The sequence below is a fragment of the Diadema antillarum genome, unplaced genomic scaffold, assembly GCF_040938485.1.
Source record: "Diadema antillarum isolate AM-2024a unplaced genomic scaffold, OU_Dant_1.0 scf00000100, whole genome shotgun sequence".
Classification (NCBI taxonomy): domain Eukaryota; kingdom Metazoa; phylum Echinodermata; class Echinoidea; order Diadematoida; family Diadematidae; genus Diadema; species Diadema antillarum.
The window spans coordinates 135,636-148,074 of NW_027270989.1; the positions used below are offsets into that span (position 1 = coordinate 135,636).

General features: G+C 36.7%; 1 protein-coding gene across 1 annotated transcript in view; it reads left to right on the plus strand.

Moving 5' to 3' along the window:
• Positions 1-12,439, plus strand: part of LOC139718844 (small G protein signaling modulator 3 homolog) — a 91,121-nt gene that overhangs the window by 27,623 nt on the left and 51,059 nt on the right. Inside the window, exons 6-11 of the mRNA XM_071630308.1 lie at positions 833-889; positions 1,983-2,117; positions 2,916-3,032; positions 3,818-3,896; positions 6,290-6,435; positions 7,900-7,995. Of these exons, the coding sequence (XP_071486409.1) occupies positions 833-889; positions 1,983-2,117; positions 2,916-3,032; positions 3,818-3,896; positions 6,290-6,435; positions 7,900-7,995 (630 nt within the window). The remainder of the gene's footprint in view (positions 1-832; positions 890-1,982; positions 2,118-2,915; positions 3,033-3,817; positions 3,897-6,289; positions 6,436-7,899; positions 7,996-12,439) is intronic.

Here is a 12,439-nt window from a genome sequence, read left to right on the forward strand (position 1 = left end):
GTGCCAAATTATTGCGAGAGTATCAAAAACAAAACAAACCAAAACAACCTAAGCTGAACTGATTTTTGCATCATGATACATTTTCCAAGAGTAATTCATTTGATTTGTGTGCCTGCACACTGGAATTAATGGTTTTTGCATCCCCTTCAGTTGACTTTGGGTGTGTGTAAGCAGGCATGTTGGGTGTTTTTCATTGGTGCAGGCTTCCTCTTAACTGTGCATGAGAAAGTGAGAGAGGGAGGGAGAGAGCCTAAGAGATTCATGTCATTTGATTTGTGTTAATGTGCTGATAATTAATTGCATTGCCTGCCTGAAAACCTCAACTTATTTTTAGACTTAATTGTACTTTAAGTGGAAACCCCCAAAATAAACTCTCTCCCCACTGGGACCACAGATGTGTATTTATAAAGTGATCAACCAGAACGATGGAGATTGAACTTAAATTGCCACACTCTTACATGTACATCATTTCCCTTTTAAATCTGACCTGTACCATTGCTGACCACTTCATACATTCCCCAGAGTCTTCAATCATTAGTGATGATGTGGTTTTCTCAGCCCTGGATGTCAAACCAGTATAGATGCCTGTGGCCTCTGTGATGTATAAAGCCATGCTTCTGGCGAGCATTACGTAACATCTTGGAAACTTCTGAAAGGGATGAAGGCTGGTAGGCCATTGGAATTAGTTTTTCAGTGCAGATGGTAATTGGTTTCGACTGCATTTATATGGAAAGTGCCATACAGTTGTTTTTGGAGAATAACAGCTTCATACACATTTGCTTGTTGTACTATAGTGTCAGTGATTACTTTTATTCTTCCCATTAAACTGCAGGAAATAATCAAAGCCAGTTCCAGTGACCAGTCAATGGCTGCAAAACAGATTGAAAAGGTGAGAAAAGACAAACACATTTTAAAAAATGTAAATGTTACAATGTGAGTGAGTTGATTATCTACATCTGGCACAGTCTATAGCTAAATGTTCTTCAGTTTGACTGCTCTATTTGAAAAGACAAAATTTTACCCATCAAAACAGGGTGGTATAGCGATGACATAATTGCAAAAACTCTTACATAGCTATATTGAAAAGAATGCATTGTAAATATTGATGGCGTAGACTTGCACAGAACCTTCAATAAGTTTTATCGATCAATCCATTTGTTAACAAAAATCTGTTGTATACTGCATGTAAGAAGAAATGTGCATTATAACAATTATCAAATGGTCTACATGGTGTACATTAATACTGATCAGTGATTGGTCATAAATGTAATCATGTGACTGATGCAGCGAAGATAACAAATTTTCCAAGTATATCGTGAACAGTGACATCACATCAGGTAGTGTAATTTTAGCATTTCTACTGTCTGCAGAAGGGTCTAGAATGAAATGATGTGATTTTTTTGCAAACCTATAGTATAACATAAGTTGCCTTGTCCAAAGTTGAAATAAACACTTGACAGTCCTTTTGGAGTTATAGTACTCCTTTGAAAGGGCGATATCTGTGTAATGCGCATTGAAGTGGATAAAAAGAGCTGGAAAGAACAGTATTGACCCACACACCAGTGATTTGCAGAGAATACACAATGCCACATGACATGAAATTGTGTGCTCTCAACTCGAATGCTCTCACATGGTAGGAGTATTATATGTAGTAATCATCAACATAGTAGTACTATATGCACTGTTATTTTCACGTACAAACATTTTTGTGAATGAAGCAGTCATATACATTTTCGCGAGATGTTGTTTCTGCAAATTGACACCGATGTTAATGTGAATACACTATCACCCAAGCGCATCAAGACATTTTCGCGTGTTGTTAAATTCGCGATCCAACTGTGATTCGTGAAATTCATGGAAATCAAACCCTAGCGAAAATGATAGCTTATACAGTAGAGTAGCAGTGATGCCGCTGTATAGTATGGTTGTACCAACTGCAACAAAAGTTTTGGCAACATTTCAATGTTTGTGTACTCCAACAGGACCTACTACGGACCATGCCCAGCAACGCTTGCTTCTCCACCCAGAAGAGTACTGGTGTGCCCAGGCTGCGGCGAGTCTTACGAGGCATCTCCTGGCTCTACCCTGACATTGGCTACTGTCAAGGGACGGGCGTGGTAGGTTCAAACGTAACATAAAATATATGATATAATATGCAGGGCTCAACACTAACACTTTTCTCTAGTGGCCTGTTCAGACCACTATAGTCTATGAATTTGCAATTTTGGTTAAAGAAGAAATGTAGTGGCTAGAAATAAAGGGAAATGTGAATTTTCATTTTTAATTTGAGCTGCTTGATTAGGCTACCAAAAAATAACTTCATTGGAAATTTGGTGGCCCAACATCAATATTTAGCGGCCCCAGGCCATGACACCGCTGCTAATGTCAAGCCCTGTGATATGTTACCTCATAAAGTTTGTAATAGTAAATGAGTGTGATTGGTGGCATACAATACATGCACATAGTGCATATGGATCATGTAGTGTCGGCTGTTGGTAAAGCTTTCTTATAGTCATTCATTAATTTCATGTGATCGATTGTAATCTAGCATTTGTGCAGGCCCAGTTCTGTTTTTACTCCACACAGTGTATTTTGCATAGATGAGAAGATATGTTCTTCATGTGCAGTACACAAATAGTCCTGTACAACCGAACATTACGAGGCTCCGTGCACCGAGTCTTTAGGCTGGCATGTAGCAGGTTGTGTTCTACCACTTGTTTGAGGAAAGAATAATTTCTCTACAATAAGTTTCTCGTAATGCTGGCTCTTTACGATTCAATGAAAAATTGTGAGGGTGTCACAGTTCCTATTTTGCCTTTTTTTCCCCCATGTTTGTGTGTGTGTATTGAGCTCCCCTCTAAGCACATTGAGTTAGTTCACTTGTTCTAGTATCTTGTTTGCATCAATCACTACAGATTGTAGCTTCCCTGCTTCTCTTTATGGATGAGGAAGATGCATTCTGGATCCTGTGTTCGCTGATAGAGGACCTGGTCCCACCGTCATATTTCTCACATACACTCCTTGGAGTCCAGGTACTCAGTGGAACCTCATATTGCTTTCTTCATTTGACCCATTGATTCCTAGAAACTACATTTCTGTGGTATTTTGCTTAATTTTGTTGGTATATTTTATATATAATAACACATTTATTTTTTTCCTTTTAATGTGAGTGATTTATAATGAAGAATAAGATATTTTCTTTTGTTAGATGGAGCTCTTTGGTGTTCATGTGTAGTAATTGCTTATTTTACTTACAGAATAACTCATGAGAGATTATTGAAAGCCTCTAAATCACTAGATTTGTTACTGATCCTGAAATTGGCAACACGCCTTTGAAGATTTGAATTCAAGTTTTCTGTCTTGTATTGGCAAATTTGTGTTTTATTTTTTTCCACCAGATTTTTGGCAGATTCAATGAAACTGACTAATTTGATTTATCTCAGATAAAAAATATGCAGTAAAATTTGTATTTTCTGACTTGATGAGAACAAGGAGTTTTCTGAAGGAAGATTATCCCGGAACATGTTAGAAATCCTGTAAAACTAAAACGTTCTTGTGCATTTTAATTTTGCAACTAATACCAGGATTTGTGAAAATCATAATGCAGCATTCTTTTCTACACTGTATATGCATTGAATGCCAGGGGAAATTCTTGGAAATTTCATGCCGCGAAAAAGGCCGTCAGCTCCACTTTGCAAAAATTTCATGCCGTGAAAATATATAACACTACAGTAAATAATAGCATTCACCTTGTGCACTGAGGAGCTGAGGATAAGAAATTCACAGCAGGTTTGGTTGTGTATTTGTTTCTTTGCAGGCTGACCAGAGGGTGCTACGTCAACTGATGGTCAGCTACCTTCCAGAGCTTGACCAGCTCCTTAAGAGTCATGACATTGGTGAGGCATAAATCTGACAATTTCATTTATTAAGTTTCCACACAAATCATACAGTGCTGTGTTTATAACATCCATCCATGGCAATATAAAGTAACACATAAATTATAAGGTGTGAGTTCAGTATATAATGGAGAGATAATTTCATTTCTCATGAGAATTTTTACTCTTTTGGTGTAAAACTGGAATAGACATGGGTCAGCTATTTTTTTTTTCCCTAGAGCTGATTTGAAACTGAAATTCTTATGGGTTTTATTGTTTTTGTTTTTCTGCCAGAAATAGTTAGCCTTTTGACAAGGCTTCGTGGTTAAGTCTGACAATTAAGCATGGCTAAAATGAGGCTAATCACAAGAACCCAAGTTTATAATAACCAAGGGCGACAGTGATGCAAGCCCTTGTCAAATGGCTATTAAAAGAAATAGTTTGATATTCAAAGAAAGTATCATTCGAAGAGACATTTGTGAAAGAGTGAAATCCCCCTTCCCTCCGCTTCCCTCAAAAAAAGAAAAGAAAAGAAATAGGGAACAACAAAACTTACTGAACCAGAAACAAGTTTTGAAAGTCTCCATTGGTACTTGTAGATGTATTTCCTTCAGCAGTAAGAATTGGAATCTTCCATAGTCCCCTACCCGAACCCTTCTCCCCATCTCCACTCTGCAGCTTAAGTGGGATACTATTCAACCTGCTTTCACAGACCAGTGAACATTAAAGCAATATAACTTTCCAAGCCCTTTTCATTCTTCAGTATCTGAACTGTTTTTCCTGCTAATCCTTGAGATGCTTGTGTACACAGGAATAAAGGCAGATTAAAGGGTGTCTATGACTTATTCCTGTACTGTGTATCCATTTTACATGTTAATTGGTTCTCAGTTAATAGCTTTGTAATAGTTTTGGTTTTCTTTTTACAGGCTTGTAGTGTATTCCTGTGAGGAAATACTGGGAGACAGTGCCCAGTGTCCACTAAAGAAGCTTCTCAGTTTGGAGTCTCTCTTTTATTCAGAGGGCATTGAAGACTAGTCTTTGTATCAGACTTGCAGCTGCCGGTCTCAGTCTGGAGTGTTTCTGTTATTCATAGGACATTTAAGACTAGTCTTTGAATCAGACTGGCAGCTACCGATCTGTCTGTAGTGGATCAGGTTGGAGCTTGATGTCTTTGCGGCTTCAGATTCAGTTCCCGTAACAGAAATAGTCACCACAAAAAGACAAAATTTTAAGTTGATTGCTAAGCTAGGACAAGTAGAAAATAGATTTTGAAGAAATGTACTACGTGTACAAGTAGGTTCCCCAAATGCACACAAAAGCTTGGGTTGAGTGTAGGCTTCAAATTACTGTTCCACAGACTATGTCACTATTAAAGCCAACCCCCAGACCACTCTCTGACAAAGCTGTAGATGATGGGCACTTTGATAGCCTGGTCCATGTTTAGACCAAACCTAGACCAGTTTCAGTAATTGGCGGTGGGGGGTTAATATGAAAACGGGAATAGAGATATGGCCTCCTTGGATTGGCATGTTGATGGATTGATAGTCATTAGGAGATAAGTAGCTCTTACAGATAGGTCAGCAGTCAACATCACATAGCAGCATTAGCCTCATTTCAAGTCTTACCAAGCCAGGTCACAGACCACTGGTTTGAACCAGCAATACATAACTGTGGAGTTTATCATGACAAGCACCATGTATTTTTTTAAAATATCTTTATTTGAATCTTGAAAATGTGAATATCAGTGATGGACCTTTAATTTCTTGTGCTAGTATCAACATTTTTGTTTGCATGTCATTTGTGCATGTGTGTGAGTTTTAAGGGCTGAATTGGGAAAAATGAGTTAGATTCCTTTGGTCTAGGGGCCCAGCACATGTTGTAAATTCACCATAGCTTTGGCAGTGAACATTCCTTGCATGATTGATCAGGGCAGTCAGAAATTATTTGCTTTATATAATGTGAGAAATTTTGCGTGCAGATTGTTTTTGTTTTTGTTTTCATATTTCATGCTAGTCTGAACTATCACAAGCACAATAAATCCAAGTCTTGAGATTTTTTTAGTTGACACCAAGAAACTTTTATCCAGGAAATTATGAACATGTGTAAAATTCTCTAAAATCGAACGTCCAAAAGTTTCGGAGTATACTGTACTTGACAGCACTATATTGGTAGTTCTAAATTTTCTAAAAGAAAGAAAGAAAAAAATCATTCTCACTGGACACCAATTTTTCATTGCCTCTGTGTGTGTTGCCATTAAGAAATGGGTCAGGGAATGAAGTCAGATGTGAAGTGTGCCATTGAGACTGCTTGTGGACAACCTATTTCACACTTGTTCCTCTTTTTGGTGACATTTGTCAAAAAAAAAATCAATCAATCAATAAAATGGTGTTTTTTGTGTTGTTCCGGCCGGTCAGAGTTGTCGCTGATCACACTCCACTGGTTCCTGACCGCCTTCGCCGGGGTGGTTCACATGAAGGTCCTACTGCGAGTCTGGGACATGTTCTTCTTTGAGGGCTCCATCGTGCTGTTCCAAGTCACACTTGCCATGTTCAAAAAGAAGGTCAGTGTGATATGATGAGATGTTAAAGGGGGAGAGGGGGTGTGGAGTCATTGGTATGAAAGGGGCATGTAATTATGTGATGAGATATTAAAGGGGAGGGGGTGTGGAGTCATTGGTATGAAAGGGGCATGTAATTATGTGATGAGATGTTAAAGGGGAAGGGGTGTGGAGTCATTGGTATGAAAGGGGCATGTAATTATGTGATGAGATATTAAAGGGGAGGGGTGTGGAGTCATTGGTATGAAAGGGGCATGTAATTATGTGAAAAGAGTGTGTAATGATTTGACATGACATAACAGGGTAAACTAATGCAATGATTTGAGATGGAGTAATGATGTCAAATGGTCTTTTTATTTGTAAAAGGGTGAATGATGGCAAATATGCATAATTATGTGAATGGGTGTATAATTATGTGGAAGGTGTAAGGTTATTCAGAAATGTGTATACCATTGTGTTTAAGAGACTACGGTAATGTGATAAAAAGTATAAGGATCTAAAGGGGAGTGTAATGATGTGAAACTGCATAATGTGAAAGGAGTACAGTATACACTGTACAATGTATGATATAATAGGGTGTGAAATGATGCTACGAAATTTATGAAACTGAAAGAGCTTGTCTTGGTGTATAATAGTGAATAATGATGAATATTCGTATTTGCCTTAGGTATTGATTTTGATGAGATATCTGTTTTTCTTTTCATTATCTTTTTTTAACATCCTGCATGGTTGCAACAGGATGTATTTAATACCATCATTGACTAATGTACAGTGTAGATACGATGCCAAGAAATATTCCCAGGGAGTGTAGATGGTGCACAATAGAAGTATGGACATAAAACTTGTGCAGAAATTTCAGGGGGTGTATGATTTCCTCCATTAATTTTGTTTTACCCTTCAGACTTACATTTATTTTTTGGCAGGCCATATTTGATTGTTGGTCTGCCATTGTATGTGAACATAGCTCCCCAGTCTCCTTCATTTTGCAGGAAGCTATTTCAATTCAAATCAATTTAATTTCTCAATCAATTTATCAATTTTATTTACTCCATTGACTCGCTATTATTAGATTTATTTTTTTGCTACAATTTTATTTCAAATATCACATTCTTTTTATACAATTACAAAAACAGGCAACGTAATACAACAGTTTATGAACGTACATTTCTTGCACACCTTGCAAAAATATGTAATCATATATAAAAAATGTATAAAAATATGTTTTTTTGTACACCCTGAAAAAAGGCTCTCTGATAGAGAAATTATCATTGCCTAATGAGATGCGTGTAACGTAAAGATGTCACTGAAGGCTTTCTTTAAATCTCTGATTTAGATTTGAGAATGTTGGCAAACTTGTTTGTATGCATCCCCCCCCCCCCATGACTTTTGCGTAAATATGCACCACATTCCTCCCAACCTCTGGAGCTACATTATTTCTTCTTTCCGCCATCATTGTCGTCTGTTCAGGAGGAGGATCTTCTAGCCCTGGATAACTCGGCCCAGATCTTCAACTCGCTCTCGGACTTGCCGGGGGAGGTGGACGACATGGACCAACTCATCCAGGTAAAACCTCTTCCTTGTCACTGTCTCTCTGACATTGTCCCCCACTTTTTTCTTTCCTCAGCTTCAACAGATTCTTGTTTCTTGCTTCCATCGTCTCTTTCTGCGTTAAATTAACATGCTGTCCTCTATCCCGTCTAAGTCTTTTGATGCCTGTCCTTTCCATCTGCAGCACTAAATTTGTCTCGAGCTCACTCTTTCATTACTGTTGCCAGTGTCTTTTACATATATTTTGGTGTGGTAGATTTGAGAGAGTTATAAGGGAACTTTCCCAAATACATACATAGATTGAGAACACATCAGTGAATAGATTGTCCAATTTTCCTGTTCCATGTGTCTTACTAATATGGCTGCATTCACTCAATCCACATGTATATTTGGGGTACATTTCCCTTTACAGTTTGAACTGGGCTTCGCTTTTGGAGTCATCATCACAATGTAGGTGATATTTTTCTTTGTTGCTTCCAGGCCGGTTGTTTTAGTGAGGCATTTAATCACTTGATTAAAGTTGTACAGACCTTTTTTGAGTACTTCTATACAGGAGAGTGTTTGTCACTTGGATGGACATCTGATAAGTGACTGCTTGTAGATTACTAGTCCTAAGATGAAGATTAAGACTACAATGAGATATAAAAAGTCCAACCTTGTATGGCATAGGGATTTTTTCATGAAGTTGTATGGTCCTTGTGGCGAATAACATCCTCTACACTGTACAATGTATGTGTATTATAAAGGTGTACGCTGTTTGTATAAGGGCAAGTCCAAGATAACACGCGCGTTACGTATGGGACATTCAGAGACTTTTATGACCTGAAAAATAGTGTTAATGGCTTTTGATCATATTAAACTTTATCATGGTGATTGATATCTAGGAGAAGTATAATCATGCAAAAAATAGAGAAAAATGACCTTCACAATTATATTCTAGAAGAGAAAATATGTGCTGTTACGTATGGGACCAGAAAAGTTTTGTTTTTTTGAACATTTTTTTCAACCTCAAAACTCTCTGAAAGTATTTCATTCTACAACTTGTAACTCACTGTGATGAAAGTCACAACACTCAAGATTATCACAGGTAAGTTTTGTGTCATAAGGTAAAAAGCTCTAATTACAGGTTCTAATTAAAGACAGACATGACGTGTTACGTATGGGACAGTTACGTATGGGACAGTTTGTCCCCCATTCATTTAGTGTGTGAAAAACCATGTTTATGGGTATTTTGCATAAAATTGAAGTAAAATCAGTTGAAACTTCTCAAATACTGATCCAGATTGTCAAGGAAACAATATTTCCCAAATATATACCATCCTAATCATATTCAATCATATTTTTATATTTTTATGACCAACCTGAGTATGCATGCCCTTTGTCCCCCATTCGTTTAGTGTGTGGAGAGACATGTTTATGGGTATTTTGCAAAATAATTTTGCAAAATACCCATAAACAATTTTTTGCATAATTATTGAAATGGAATCAGTTGAAACTACTCAAATACTGATCCAGATTGACAAGGGAACAATATTCCCCAAATATTTACCATCATAATCATATTTAATCATATTCCATATTTTTATGACCAACCTGAGTATGTATGCCCTATTTTTATCAGGATAGTTACTACTGAAAAGTTGAATAGTGTTTACTTTCATTGATGAAGGGCAGTTTGCCATTTTGTTTCAATAAAAAATAACTTGACACAAGAAATATTAATTTTTATACAATGTAAATAAGCAATACCTGCTGCGTGGAACCCAAGTGATCGAGTAGATGTCTGTCAAGCAGTCAGGTCATTGATTCGAGTCACACCTCAGTATGTATACCCATGAATTTTGTCGTGGCTATTATTGAAACCTGAATAAGGACAATTTGTGTATCACTTGCAATAAAAAAAAATCATTTTACTTTATATTCTGTTTAAATATTTATATCACAACCATTTCAAATTGGATCTTCATCACTAAACTTTGAATTCCTCTAGTCTTAGGATTGTATGCTCTTTAGTAATTCATATAATTGGTTTCCAATCATCTCATTAAATGTTGGAAACTGAATCCCCATTTCTACAAAAAACTATACCATCCCTTTAATGCTGATTTTTCATTGTGTATTTTGCCATTTTCCCCTCCCCCTTTCTGAAAATTGTTCAATCAAGTACATGTATTGTTTAAAGTGTCTATAACTCAAAAAGTAGCGACAATGTTGGGATGCTTTCTTCAGGATGATTGACCATTTGTGTACTGAGAGACCTTCCCAGCTAGCTACTATGCATTCACATGCATTATGTATGAGGATGTCCCATACGTAACGCATTTGTCCCATACGTAACATTATTTCAATGCCTAATAAAAAATATTCCTTTTACTGTTTTTTCTTTTTTCTATGGTATTTAATTTCTCTAAACAATAAATTAGAACTTTCCAAAAGGGCATTAATATAACCTTAGCAATTTCAGAAAAAACCTAAAAAAATGACCTCAATTTGTTACGTATGGGACATCTCATGATAAGACACGAGCTAATTTGCATAATCATTTGCATAATCCCTAAGTTTTCATACCAAGTTAAACTATTTGATGAACTTCTTATGTCCACATATTAATCAAATATCATTTGCTTTCCTTTGAATTAATATGAATTTTTATAAATGTCCCATACGTAACGCTATGTTTCACATTTATGCAAATGAAGCCCTTGAAATTTGCATAAATTTACGTAATATAATTTTTTCCTCCATGGAAATCAAAACTTCAACTCATAAGCTTCAAAATGATACCAAACATATCAATATTGAGCAAAGATGAAATTTTGCCTTCTGAGGGGACCTTATCTTGGACTTGCCCATAAGTGAGCAAATAAAGGGCGATACATCCAATGACATTGCTTTCCCGCACTTTTTACTTTGCAAAGACAAGTAAAGTGTGGAGGTGTATCAGCATCTTCTTTGCTCGTAAGGTGGATTCCATTAGTCGAAGGTATGAACACAACACACACAAATGTACACACAAAAACCAACACATCTTACACACAATCACACTCACAAACCTTAACCAATAAACAGTCATGGGCCATATAGCCCATACAATACCAAATACCTTGTCAATCCCCAACCTTCTAACTGCCACACACACACCATCCAGTTACACAACCAACAGCTACTGAAGCCTATACACTGAGAAGCCATGCACAGGTAATACCATTGAACTATTACTGTAAGAACACAACTCTTTCCATATGGCTATGCGACTTGCTATGTATGATTTCATATATCCATATACCCATACAGCTTCATGCCTGTGGCATCCAGATACCCTTCAAACTGCCACAAGTTTGAATCATTATCCTATATTCCTGTGTGATCTTCAGTATTTACTCTGATTTATTCACAGTCATATATTGATTAGACTACCTACATAATTCTAATTTATGTCCAGATTCCGATATTTGTAAATGACTGTCTTTATTATACACAACCATGATTGTGGCCAAAAAAGGCCAAAAGCATAGTAATATAGACAAGTGCAGGGAAGCTACATCATTGAATGTGTCACCCTTATTTGCCTCAGTTATGCATGTATATAAAATATGTTTCTCCTCTGTACATGTATGTATGTTTCTCCTACTTGCCCAAGTGGGCATTTTGGTAATGGTCCCATACTTTTGAACAAGCAAGTTGCCATTCATTTCACTTGCCCGATAGCGAGATTTTGTTGCCACAGACAACTGGGTGAATGGATTTGGGCAATCTGTCTGTTGATTGTACACCAATGAAAAATGCTATGAACAGTATTACACAATGTTCATTGTCTTCCCAAGTAATACTTTGTTTTTGTTGGTGTTGTTGTTGTTGTTGTGACCTCAGCTGTGGTTGTGTTTTGTTTTGTTTTGTTTGGTTTGGTTATGATGATGTAAGTGCAAATATCTTAAACTGTGGAGTAGGAAGCAAATGGTGCATTACTGTTTGATGAGACCGTGTAAGACGCAAAAGCTTTGCAGCGTTTGTTATGTCTGTACGGGTGTCTGTGTGTTAGCTATCTGCTATGATAGATGGCTGTTATGAAGACAGAGCAATAAATAAGTGTTTGCTTCATGAGCATGATATCTGAGTTTGTACTAGATGTACTTGTAAGCTTAGAAATTGAACTTGTGCATATATCATGGATGTCTGAAGGGTACAATGCAGAGACCTACAATGTACATGATGATGTAGGTAGTGCAGAGCTGCCAACTACAATGTAATGTATCATTTTGGACTTTGGATGACTGTTTTTTTTTTGTTGTTGCACAATATTTAGAATGTTTCTCTTCATTAAAAGAATGCACAAATAATACATTTTCAGGAGATCTTTTTTTTTTCTGAATGGGAATTACACAGGCATAATACATGTAAATGATATTTCTCATTTTCTTATGCAATATATGACTTTGCCTTAACAGATTTTTTTTTCCTT